At 34.7% G+C, this 14,048-nt stretch overlaps 2 protein-coding genes across 3 annotated transcripts in view; one reads left to right on the top strand and one right to left on the bottom strand.

The window, feature by feature from the left end:
• The window catches only part of LOC138701288 (trichoplein keratin filament-binding protein-like), a 354,032-nt gene that overhangs the window by 56,747 nt on the left and 283,237 nt on the right, over positions 1 to 14,048 (top strand). The gene's annotated exons all lie outside the window — the stretch shown is intronic.
• On the bottom strand, positions 1,962 to 14,004 carry LOC138701292 (myb/SANT-like DNA-binding domain-containing protein 3). The gene is made up of 3 exons (XM_069828030.1): positions 12,130 to 14,004; positions 11,863 to 12,032; positions 1,962 to 8,065 (listed from the first exon to the last, which is right to left on the bottom strand). The coding sequence occupies exons 1-3, from the start codon at positions 12,536 to 12,538 to the stop codon at positions 7,820 to 7,822; spliced, it is 825 nt and encodes a 274-aa protein (XP_069684131.1). The 5' UTR covers positions 12,539 to 14,004; the 3' UTR covers positions 1,962 to 7,819.

A 14,048-nucleotide genomic window follows, 5' to 3' on the forward strand; every position in this document is an offset into this window, starting at 1 on the left:
TATGTTAATATTTGTATAGGCCTATGTGGACGTAATTCCATCCCTCTGCGCTAGATGTCAGGTCCGCGATTTTTCGCACTCACGCCAATGCTGCTAGTATACAGCTGTCGGTATTATTATAATAAGGTATTTGGTAGTACATTGTCACAAATCTCTTATTGACTCCTGAATGAATGTTGTATTATCCTGCGGAACAGACAACTCATGTTTCATTCTTGAACACGACATTGATATTAATTGTACACGAGATAGCTCTTCCTTGTGTCTTTACCGAACGGTTTTCGAGTTATAGGTTTTGATAATAGCCTTCTGTAATTCTGAACGCACAGTAAGCCTTTTCTTGTGTATTTCACACCCCTGAAAGACAATTCTGGCTGACCGCTAAATGGACGATTTAAATTTAAACATTCGTTACGATGTTTACAGAGAACAGCACTTTAAATAAAGGGAACGTGGCATCTGGGTCATTAGGACGGAAACCATCAACAAGAAGAGTGTCACGTTGGTCAATCCATTGTACTTATTGGAATTTAGGCAGATTTGAAATTTGTTGATAAACTTTCGCAACAGTGGTCATTATTCTTCCAAAATGTGTCAATTGTTCCATGCGAATAGACTGATAGAATGACAGACATACTGAATGTCATATACAGGTTGACTGAGACTAGTATACAGATTGACTGAGACTGGTATACGGATTGACTGAGACTGGTATACGGATTGACTGAGACTGGTATACAGGTTGACTGAGACCGGTATACAGGTTGACTGAGACTGGTATACAGATTGACTGAGACTGGTATACAGATTGACTGAGACTGGTATACGGATTGACTGAGACTAGTATACAGGTTGACTGAGACTAGTATACAGATTGACTGAGGCTGGTGTACAAGTTGACTGAGACTGATATGCAGATTGACTGAGGCTGGTATACAGGTTGACTGAGACTGATACAGGTTGACTGAGGCTGGTATACAGGTTGACTGAGACTGATACAGGTTGACTGAGGCTGGTATACAGGTTGACTGAGACTGATATACAGGTTGACTGAGACTGATATACAGGTTGACTGAGGCTGGTATACAGGTTGACTGAGACTGATATACAGGTTGACTGAGACTGGTATACAGGTTGACTGAGACTGGTATACAAATTGACTGAGACTGGTATACAAATTGACTGAGACTGGTATACAGATTGACTGAGACTGGTATACGGATTGACTGAGACTGGTATACAGGTTGACTGAGACTGGTATACGGATTGATTGAGACTGGTATACAGGTTTACTGAGACCGGTATACAGATTGACTAAGACTGATATACAGGTTGACTGAGACTGGTATTCAGGTTGACTAAGACTGGTATACAGATTGACTGAGACTGGTATACAGATTGACTGGGACTGGTATACAGATTGACTGAGACCGATATGCAGATTGACTGAGACTGCTATACAGATTGACTGGGACTGGTATACAGATTGACTGAGACTGGTATACAGATTGACTGGGACTGGTATACAGATTGACTGAGACTGGTATACAGATTGACTGGGACTGGTATACAGATTGACTGAGACCGATATGCAGATTGACTGAGACTGCTATACAGATTGACTGGGACTGGTATACAGATTGACTGAGACTGCTATACAGATTGACTGGGACTGGTATTCAGGTTGACTAAGACTGGTATACAGATTGACTGAGACTGGTATACAGATTGACTGGGACTGGTATACAGATTGACTGAGACCGATATGCAGATTGACTGAGACTGCTATACAGATTGACTGGGACTGGTATATAGATTGACTGAGACTGGTATACAGATTGACTGGGACTGGTATACAGATTGACTGAGACCGATATGCAGATTGACTGAGACTGCTATACAGATTGACTGGGACTGGTATACAGATTGACTGAGACCGATATGCAGATTGACTGAGACTGCTATGCAGATTGACTGGGACTGGTATACAGATTGACTGAGACCGATATGCAGATTGACTGAGACTGCTATACAGATTGACTGGGACTGGTATACAGATTGACTGGGACTGGTATACAGATTGACTGAGACTGGTATACAGATTGACTGGGACTGGTATACAGATTGACTGAGACCGATATGCAGATTGACTGAGACTGCTATTCAGATTGACTGGGACTGGTATACAGATTGACTGAGACTGGTATTCAGGTTGACTAAGACTGGTATACAGATTGACTGAGACTGGTATACAGATTGACTGAGACTGGTATACAGATTGACTGGGACTGGTATACAGATTGACTGGGACTGGTATACAGATTGACTGAGACCGATATGCAGATTGACTGAGACTGCTATACAGATTGACTGGGACTGGTATACAGATTGACTGAGACCGATATGCAGATTGACAGAGAGTGATATGTATATACAGACTGTCTGACATGGAAAAAACAAAGGACGGAAATAACAATTCGTACTATGTCTAAACGTGTGTACCAGTTTAATTAACATACTTGGGATATGTGGTCGAGTTTTATAACTGGATTTTAGCAGAAGACCCAAAAATATTTCAGTTTACAAAACAATGTCTCAGGAATATGTGCCGGCTTGGAACTCGAAATAAATTTCCATGTTTACGAGACGTGTAAATTCATTTGTATACATCACGTCGAAACTGTTCCGCTAGTCTCTCGTTGACTATACCGGCATATTTAGTCATGCGTGTCCTTCATTTCGCGGAGCTGACAGGAAATTCCAGAAGCTAGAAACGAGCGGACAGACATGTTTATATTTGAATTGCCGACATCCAAAAATAAACGGGGCTGTGCTTTTGCATGGAACAACAGAAGTCTTCAGCTCTCAGTTCAGATACTACATGGAGATGTACTGGACATTTTTAAATGGTTATCATTTTTTTGTCTGCCTGCTCCTTGAATTCTATTATCGTTTTTTTTTGTGGGTAGTTATAATTTAATAGATTAATTTTCAGATGTATATATGAATGATTTCCCCCCCACCAGCCTTTGGAAGTAGTTTGATTTACTTTTTGTTTGGCAGAAACTAATCGTAGGCCTATTGCAATACTTGTCATAAGCACTTAAACGTTCACTTTTTCTATAACTGTCATTAGAACTACCTAATAATTTACGATACAAATGGAGATTCACGAATGATATGTTGACGAGCGAATTTCCTTAGCTTATGTAGCAGCTGAAATACTAGAATTTCCTATTTTCACACTGCGCTTCAGGCTGTATTTGCATTTGGATCATCTGTTAAGGGGTGTTTGCAGTTATGATTCATGGCACTGCGCTTCAGGCTGTATTTGCATTTGGATCATCTGTTAAGATGACAATTTAATTAATGGATTTTGCAGTTATGATTCATGGCACTGCGTTTCAGACTGTATTTGCATTTGGATCATCTGTTAAGATGACATTTTAATTAATGGATTTTGCAGTTATGATTCATGGCACTGCGTTTCAGACTGTATTTGCATTTGGATCATCTGTTAAGATGATATTTTAATTAATGGATTTTGCAGTTATGATTCATGGCACTGCGTTTCAGACTGTATTTGCATTTGGATCATCTGTTAAGATGACGTTTTAATTAATAGATTTTGCAGTTATGATTCATGAAACTGCGTTTCAGACTGTATTTGCATTTGAATCATCTGTTAAGATGACATTTTAATTAATGGATTTTGCAGTTATGATTCATGGCACTGCGTTTCAGACTGTATTTGCATTTGGATCATCTGTTAAGATGACGTTTTAATTAATGCATTTTGCAGTTATGATTCATGGCACTGCGTTTCAGACTGTATTTGCATTCGAATCATCTGTTAAGATGACATTTTAATTAATGCATTTTGCAGTTATGGTTCTTGACACTACGTTTCAGACTGTATTTGCATTTGGATCATCTGTCAAGATGCTATTTTAATTAATGCATTTTGCAGTTATGATTCATGGCACTGCGTTTCAGGCTGTATTTGCATTTGGATCATCTGTCAAGATGCTATTTTAATTAATGCATTTTGCAGTTATGTTTTCATGACACTGCGTTTCAGGCTGTATTTGCATTTGGATCATCTGTTAAGATGACATTTTAATTAATGAATTTTGCAGTTATGATTCATGACACTGCGCTTCAGGATGTATTTGCATTTGGATCATCTGTTAAGATGACGTTTTAATTAATGGATTTTGTAGTTATGATTCATGACACTGCGTTTCAGGCTGTATTTGCATTTGGATCATTTGTTAAGATGTTATTTTAATTAATGGATTTTGCAATTATGATTCATGACACTGCGTTTCAGGCTGTATTTGCATTTGGATCATCTGTTAAGATGACATTTTAATTAATGAATTATGCAGTTCTGGTTCATGACACTGCGTTTCAGGCTGTATTTGCATTTGGATCATCTGTCAAGATGCTATTTTAATTAATGCATTTTGCAGTTATGATTCATGACACTGCGTTTCAGGCTGTATTTGCATTTGGATCATCTGTCAAGATGCTATTTTAATTAATGGATTTTGCAGTTACGATTCATGACACTGCGTTTCAGGCTGTATTTGCATTTGGATCATCTGTCAAGATGCTATTTTAATTAATGGATTTTGCAGTTATGATTCATGACACTGCGTTTCAGGCTGTATTTGCATTTGGATCATCTGTTAAGATGACATTTTAATTAATGCATTTTGCAGTTATGGTTCATGACACTGCGTTTCAGGCTGTATTTGCATTTGGATCATCTGTTAAGATGCTATTTTAATTAATGCATTTTGCAGTTATGATTCATGACACTGCGTTTCAGATTGTATTTGCATTTGGATCATCTGTTAAGATAGCATTTTAATTAATGAATTTTGCAATTATGATTCATTCTATAATTAAAAAAATGTTATTCTAGTGAATTACATCATAATATAAATTGTAATATCTTTTTTAAAACTCTTATTTGTGAAGTAGTATATTTAAGTCCTCCTTGTCTTATTTTAATTGCTAACACAATTGAGTGGTGTAATACATCCATGGGCCAAATATGCAATATAAATGCTTATAAATAATACCACATTCCGAAATTAAGCAATAAAGTTTAATAACATAATGCTACGTGGAATGCAAATGTTTACATAACATTCATTAGCATTCTTTGCCTCAATAAAATAATTACATTATTTTATTTAGAGTTTTTCTGCAACATTTTAAGTATCGTTTGTGATAATTTGAGTGCAAACAAATTCAAATTCTGTTTTTATTTTCTTCTGAGTAAGGAAAATTTGTGCATATAAAATACCATATGTGTGCGTTTCATCTTCAGTAAAATAATGTTCATATTATTATTATTATTATTATTATTATTATTATTGTTGTTGTTGTTGTTGTTGTTGGTAGAGCAGCTGGCTACGGACTGGAAGGTCCGGGGTTCGATCCCAGGTGGTGACAGGATTTTTTCTCGTTGCCAAACTTTCAGAACGGCCCCGAGGTTCATTCAGCCTCCTATAAAATTGAGTACCGGGTCTTTCCCGGGGGTAAAAGGCGGTCAGAGCGTGGTGCCGACCACACCACCTCATTCTTGTGCCGAGGTCATGGAAAGCATGGAGCTCTACCTCCATGCCCCCCAAATGCCTTCATGGCATGTTACGGGGATACCTTTACCTTTTATTATTATTATTATTATTATTATTATTATTATTATTATTATTATTCGCTGTTTTGCTATTGGTACCGTTACTAAACATTCACCTTTCTTATCATGTAGTTATATTATGGTGCAGAAACATTCTGAAGGCAACACTTAACAAACACAAGACAAGACATAGGCCCGGTTTCACCGACCATTGTTAAGCTGTTAACATGGTGTTAGTACAGTTTAACAGTGAATTTAACTACATGAGTGTTTCATGAACCACTGTTAGCACTAACATAACGTTAAACTCACTGTTATCTTAACATCACAATTTCCTGCAGTTAAGATACTAACCTGGTGTTAATATAAAATGGCTGCCAGGAGATATGTTTTGCAAGCTGTATTACTTCACGAAGATATTCGAAATTTAGCAGTGCAAAGACCTTTGAATGTAAGAAGAAATGATTTTACAGATCTGTCAGAAGCAAAATTTCTTGAACGATATAGAATATCGAAAGCTGTGACGTTAAAAGTGCTGGAAGAAATTCAAGAGAGGTTAGAATACCATAACCAACGAAATTATCCTTTGTCATCAATGCATCAATTGTTAATAGCATTGAGATACTACGCATCTGGCTCTTTTCAGCTGGTAATGGCTGATAATGCTGGTCTTTCGAAAGCAACTGTGTGTAGAACAATCAGTAAGGTTTCTGCTGCTATTGGAGCATTAAGACCGAACTACATTAATAATCTTCAGCAGGAAAATATTGCAGAAATAAAGCGTGGATTTTATGATCTAGCACACTTTCCTGGAGTCGTTGGTGCACTAGATTGCACACATATTCAAATACAGTCTCCAGGACGGAACCGAGGTGAGGCATTCAGAAACAGAAAGGGATTTTTTTCAATAAATGTACAGACAGTCTGTGATTCGAAATTAATAATTAGAGACATAGTTGCACGTTGGCCGGGATCTGTGCATGATAGCACAATATTCAACAACTGTCGGTTAAGAGCAGATTTTGAGACTGCAAGAATTAATGATGGTGTTCTATTGGGGGATAATGGATACCCCTTACGTCGATATCTACTGACTCCTTTCTTAAGACCACAAACGAGGGCTCAAATAAATTACAACAGAGCTCATAAAAGGACCAGAAATTGTGTGGAAAGAATGTATGGAGTGTGGAAGAGAAGATTCCCAGCCCTTAGAATGACACTTCGTATTAAAGTTCGCACCGCTCTCAAAGTAATCATTGCAACAGCAGTATTACATAATATAGCCACCGAGATGAAGGATGACATCCCACAAGAAGACTTGTTGCTACATCAGTATCTTGGTCAACGTAGAATGAGACTCCGTCCTGTGAACGATGATGTCCCAGTCCTCCTCATGGCACATCAAGAACCACAAACAGCGGTTGGATTCAGAAATGCAATAGCAGAAACATATTTTGGGTGGTAAGGATCATATTTTATTATTTTACTTACTTGTGAGTTCCATGCATGCATATGCATAATACGAGTGTGTCGTTTTCATTTTTGCACAGAGTCCACTGTCCACTGAAAGAGGTCTGTAATATGCATTTGACCTACCGCACCAAAACGTGTGTTCTCCCTTTTTAAAACATATCCCACTTAACAATGATCTTACTATGCACTGTACTGTGTACTGGGCTATAATACTGCGTCACACATTACAGGATTATGTAACCTTCCTTCCCCTTTCCTTCCTCCTTCATTTCAAGATTGCTGCTGACACATGTTTTAGTGCAGTATCGGGGCCACTGGGCTAGCATAAAAAATCACGTATTTCTTTCTAAACTAAAATGCATTTATTAAACAATTCGTAGCATTAATTCATTATCTAAAGTTCTACAGTCAATGAAATTGAGGAAAAATATTTATCATTGTTGTGTATTACTATATTAAAGCATATTGACACAATTGTGTTAATAAAAATCTATGCTTTCACAAAAATACTTTAAATAAAATACTGACCTTTAATTGATTTATCAAATAATTATTTTATTCATTAACTATCACTTAAAATACCTAACTAAAATAATGTAATGCAATTAATTTTAACTTTGATCTCTGGCTTGAATAACGTTTGTGCAAGCAGTGTAGTAATATAGACAGTTCACAAAAGTCTTTGAATTATTATTACTTCTCCAATTGTTTCTTCAGTAACTGTTGTTTCAGTTGTGCATTCTCAATCTTGATGTCAAGAAGTTGTTCTTCTTTCCTATACTTTTTAATGAGGAATTCTTTCTCAACTTCACAGAGTGATGTGCTTTGTGCTGCAAGCTCCTGGATCTGTGAATAACCCCTCTTACTTCCCGTTGTTTTTTTCTTCGTTGTACAAGCTGAGCTACCGAAGGGGGGAACACCAGACGATGAACCAGACTCCTGAAATTAAGTGTGGAATAATTACTAATGAAAAATTTTATAATCTCATACTATATATTGTTATAATTATAATAAGGTATTACGTTTTTATGTTAATAATGATTACTTTAAGGGTACATGCTACTGAATTTTGTAACTTCTACAATTACCTAAATAGAATAATTTTATACCACATATTGCCAGTATTGTATTGTATTGTGTATGTATGCAATGCTTCAATAATATAGAGTAAATCTTACTCAGAAAAAAAAATATAATTGAAAAAAAATTATTAATTCATTAGTAATCATTATCGTTCAGGTAAAGTAGCTGTATCAGGATAGGCATCCTTGGTCCATGCGTTCTGTTTACAAACATTAACTAAGGCTATACTGTCCATTCACTGATGTTATAGGTAGGGGATGGGGAGTGCACTTCCAAGCAGTTAATGTTTGTAAACAAAACGCACAGACCAAGGATGCCTATACTGATACAGCTACTTTATCTGAACCATAGTAATCATGTTAGTCACAGAAAAATAAAGTTAATGCTGATTTCTGAAGCTTAGCATATAGCCAACATGCCGTTCTACTGATCTGTGCATAGGTTTTATTGAATTAATAATGTTCAAGTGTAAAAAATAATTAAGTTTGAATTAATTTTTTTCTAACATATATTACATTAAAAAAATTATATTCTCAATTTATTTAAGTATACAGTAAAGGCAATTCACAATTCCGTCCTTCTATACATTCTGCAGCAGTGTAGAAAATTCCGTTACTCTGTATCAAATGGTTTAGAAGAAAAATGTTTTACAAGACATGAAAATGTTGAAAATTTTATTAGCAGCTAATTGAAATAAAAATTTTGTGATCAGAATAATTAGTATAATTTTCTTCTAATGATCCTGAAATGCCCTGCTGCATAGCTACATCCTTTCTTCTATAGTCTACTAGATTCCTCTCTCATTTTGACCAGTTTCACTCCACTTCTGTATTTCTGGTACTTCACAGATGATAATCGTTGCCTGTCAGTGACTCGCCTCTTGTCATAATTGTCCCATATCTTCTTGTCTTGTAATCCTGGTAACAACCCACATTCCAACAATATTCTTGACTGTGTTTCACTCCATCCTACATTGCAGTCACTTACTGCTTCAGATACAGCCATATCAACCCATTTCTTAGAAACAAAAATTTCTTTGTGACCCTCAAACTATGTAGAAAATTCTGAAGACTTGACGCCTAGTACATTTTCCTTGTAACTACCATGAAGCTCACCATTATGTCAACTAAATTATCCTGTTGCTACTCTTCAGTTTGATATACATTTTTATATACTTTTTTTCAATTCCTGTCTGGCATGCTCTAGAGTTCCTTCTACTGTAGTTTTACCACTGCGTTCTATAATTGAATCAGTCAATTAAGAAAGGGCTCAATGGCATGTTTTTAAGAAAATGGTTTCTTCACATGCATTGGTGCATAATGGGTAGATACATGATTCTGCATTAAAAGAGGTCATTTCCACTCAATGACATTGGTTCTATAACTGTCTGAATATAGCACTCTTTCAGAAGTGGCTCTACTCCTGGATTTGAGGCCTTTATAAAGTAAATTTGCATTGACACCTAGTGACAAACATAAGAATAATCTGGTAACAGTTGGTTACCAGTTACCAGTTCCAGCTGTTTTAAATAAACATGGAGTCTCTTGGAGGGAATGCAGTTATTTGTAATGAGAAGAAAAAAAAGAAAAGTATAATTATGTAATAAGAAAAACTATAAAAGTGGAATATGTAGAAATCATTGCAAATGCTTCAAAAGAAGGGATATTTATTGTAAAATTGGTATCAACTGATGATATTAAGGAGGTTAGTAAATGGTGGCAGAAATACTACAAGAGAACCTACTTGTCAGGAGAAACACAATCGAGAGGAACACCCCGTGATCAGAAAGTGAAACTGCAACCAACAATGTTCAATGAATACAAGTATGACTCAAAGAACCCAGGGAAAGTATGTGTTTCAGCATTCACCGGAGGTTTGATAAGACACACTTTTGATTTCAAGATCAGATATTGTGAAACTTCCGGATCATTGTGCCTACAGTGAAAAAGTTCCCATTAACGTTAAGAAGATTGAGGATCTGTCTAAATTAATGTGCTACATACCAGATGAACACTTATCGTAGCTTGGCCTACTAGCAGAAAAAGGGATGATGTTTAAAGGCCATTCATTAATTTTATTGTTCATTTTTTCTGTTGTTCTTAACAATGTATTATAATTTTGACATTATATGTTTCTGTGATTATGAATATCAGAATGATTTCAGTGAAATAAAAATATTAGTCAAAATAGAATTTATTTTTCTTAATTTTATTATCAAAATAGGAATTTTCTTTTGAAGGGCTCAATTCCACAATTTTCAGTCAGTATAACAACTTATCTGAACAAATTTTGCTTGTGTTTCATACATGATAATGCTAAAACCATTGATTATTATAAGATAGGTATGTAACTTTGTATCACATATTGTCATGTTTTTACATACCGGTAATCAGTTTTTTCTTTCTCCTGAAAAATTAGAATTTGTGTCATTGAGCCCTTTCTTAAATGACTGATTCAATTCTAACATGCTCATCCAATGTTTTGTGAGAGCCTACATATTTAAACTATTTGAAAACTTTTCCATAACTGCATGCCCTTTCCCAATTGTACAAAATGACTGTGTCATTCTTCGATTTATGTCAAAGGGTGATCATCCTGAATTACTCTTGCTAAGCCTATCTGAGGTGTGAGAATAACTATTTATTTCCCCATAATTTTTGCAAAGTACATTCAATTTACAGGCAAATCCACTGAAGTCACTAGTCTCTAACACTAGTAATTTTCTTTACAAAACTTGCACTCCAAAGCACTCAATAATGCACCTAAGCACTTTACATCTCCTACTATATAATTAGGAACACTGTCTTCAGAAATCTCCTACTAGTATCTACACTCTCTTGTAAGTGTGATAGCCTCTTACTTGAGTAAGTGTTCTGAAGTAAATTCAATATATTTCTATTACCATTTGCCTCTGGTGATTGGGCTGAAACTGATTCTCATGATTCAGTTGAATCTAGCGAAACATGTTTTTTCATCTGCTACCTTCATTTTGACCCATCTACATTCACTTTTCATTTCAGCAAGCTCTTTTCTTCTCTTCTTTGATACAGATTTGGCTGGAATGGTACTCATTTTATTCCATGTTTCCTAGGCCTAACCTCAAATTCTTTCTGTTTTGTATTTACTAGTTTTTAAAACCTATATTTACACCTTATATTATCAATCAAGTTATGTATAACTATTTACATTACAAACGAATTAAACATAAATGTCACATTATAAGAACTTTTTCACTTAGAAGTAGGCTGCAAAGAATTAATACAATGTTTTTATCACTGGGAAACATCTGCTTCGAATAAGCTTAAAGATCTGTTGGCTATCCTGGTTGTTTGCATAAACTGTGTGAGAATTATATGTCAAAAGTTGCACAGGAAAATTACATTATAATTATGTCGATTCGTTCCGAAAATATGAAAGAAAACTGTTGACAGTGGTACATTTCAATTCCCACGCCCCCAATTTAAATCCCATGCTTTGCAGACTTACACAAACTAGCGAAATAGAAACACTTATTCATAAGAATATCAGAATAAAAATTATACGTCAAATTTCTCATAGATTTACGTATATTTTAGCGCAAAATTTAGTCACACAAGTTTGATATTTTTCATCAAAATTCAGTAGCGTGTACCCTTAAAATTAAGACAACTCACATTTATTTCTCCACGAATTTCTGCTTCTGTCAACTCCTCCCTTATCAATTCTTCCTCTTCTGTCGTAACTTCTGCAATTGACTCATTTGCTCTTACGATAACTGGTAAATCAACTATTTCCTCTACTTCAGTAGTGTCAATGACTTGATTATTTTGATTCATGATTTCTCCTGGAATTATACAATAAGAAAAGTCAATGATCTATAAAACAATTGTGAGGGGCTGAAAGTAACAAGTACTACATAAAAATCAAGTAGGCCTACTTACCATTGTATTCTGCATCACAGTCTAATTCATTTTGTGAAGGCTCCAACTGATCCTGAATGATGGCAATAAGTTTAGAATTCGTGTCATCAACACTGGGGATGAATGTACCACCACCAGTTTTGAAACGCTCTATTTTTTCCATAGAATGGTCCTTTTTCACATTTCTTTTCATGTTCTCGTAACACTGTTTTATTTGTTTCACTGTCCTAGGTGTTAAATTTAAATGGCTGTTGAACTCACTTGTCAATGAAGTCCAGGCTTCCTCACGTTTCTTTAGTGATAGACTATCACTTCTTTTATTTTCTATTATACCACTGTATTTCGTCATAATGTCTATTATAACATTTTTCTCATAGCCTGTATAATTGCAACTCCTAACTCGCTTTTCTTTCTGCTTATTCGTTTCCATTTTATTGTACTATATATCACCCCAGTCGTCTTTAAACACACAATATAGGTTAAAACCATTAAAATATACCGCCTTATTAATGATATAAAACAAATGACGATTGACATGCGTGAACAGTGAGTGCGTTCATAAAGTCAAATATATAAGAACAAGGTTCATAACATGAAGTTACTTAACGAAGTATCAGAAATGTTTGGTGAAACACTGGTGTCATAACATGGAGTTAAAGTATTAACACTGCGTTAAGTAGCATAAGGTTAGAGCTATTTTAACAATGGTCGATGAAACCGGGCCATAGACTTACATTAAGAATATTCGAATTTCAAGAGATGAATTTCACTCTCACCTAATGTCACAAAATGAAATAAGAGACAAGTTTCTCTTCGGAAGGAAATGATGTTCCTATTATTATTATTATTATTATTTTATTATTGTTATTATTATTGTTATTATTACTACTACTACTACTACTACTACTACTACTACTACTACTACTACTACTACTACTACTACTACTACTACTACTACTACTACTTCGATATGTGTGCTGATTTGTGCGCGTAGTGTTGAGAGAACTTGAATTCAAAATATTGATGACTCAGGTTACACCTGCCGTGGTAAGAATAAACATGAGTATATAGTATATACTGGACTTTTTTTTAGTATATACTCTTGTTAGTAAGAATAAAAACATTTGAGTACCTACTCATTTTTGATTACATAATCATAACATGGAAACATAGTAGAATATACTCAAGCATCCATCTTGTACAGAATATATACTCATGCTTGATAAGAATAAAAACTAGTATATTCTCATATTTATAAGTTCGTTCTCATGTTATTCTGAGTATGGTTTGTAGCAGGCTCAATTCTGAATATTTGTTGATTTGTGTTCAGTTTAAAGTTAAATAAAAAAAATGGCAGGATTTTTGAACGATGTAGTACCTCATGGAAAATTATAGAAAAAGACGTGAACTTCAGAAGCCTTTAACGCTTCACAAAAGTGAATGTGAAAAAGGTTAAACACGTATTTGTTATTCATAAAAACATTACCTATAAAAATATGAATGGCTATCAAATTATAAGGTTAGATTGTATTGTTAAATATAATTAACAGTTACAGTTTATTTTGTAAAATTTGAATTGCAAAATGCAATTACTTGTAACTTTAAATTATATATATATATATATATATATATATAAAACTCTCTATAATAAAAAATAGAATTAGCATAACTGGAATTCTAGAAATGGATTGTAACCTCTATCCAGCATCCCGTAATGATTTCCCAGTACTATTTTCTTGTTTTCTATTTATTAACGTCACTTATCTGATTCACTCTCTCTTTCATGTTTATTTATTTACTTATTTGTTTGTTTATTTAATTAATATATTTTAATTAATTAATTGATTAATTAATTAATTTACTTATTTATTTATTTATGAAAAGCAAAACAAACCACTACAGCATGCAGATAGCATGTGAAAGTCTATAAAGAAAACTGA

This window comes from Periplaneta americana, chromosome 6 (assembly GCF_040183065.1).
Source record: "Periplaneta americana isolate PAMFEO1 chromosome 6, P.americana_PAMFEO1_priV1, whole genome shotgun sequence".
Lineage (NCBI taxonomy): Eukaryota > Metazoa > Arthropoda > Insecta > Blattodea > Blattidae > Periplaneta > Periplaneta americana.

Bases quoted from the DNA above. Each gene is read 5' to 3' on its own strand.
- LOC138701292 (XM_069828030.1), bottom strand. From the start codon at position 12,538: ATGGAAACGAATAAGCAGAAAGAAAAGCGAGTTAGGAGTTGCAATTAT. The intron at 12,033-12,129 runs GTAAGTAGGCCT...GTATAATTCCAG, and splicing joins CTGTGATGCAGAATACAATG to GAGAAATCATGAATCAAAAT. The intron at 8,066-11,862 runs GTGAGTTGTCTT...ACTTAATTTCAG, and splicing joins AAATTCGTGGAGAAATAAAT to GAGTCTGGTTCATCGTCTGG.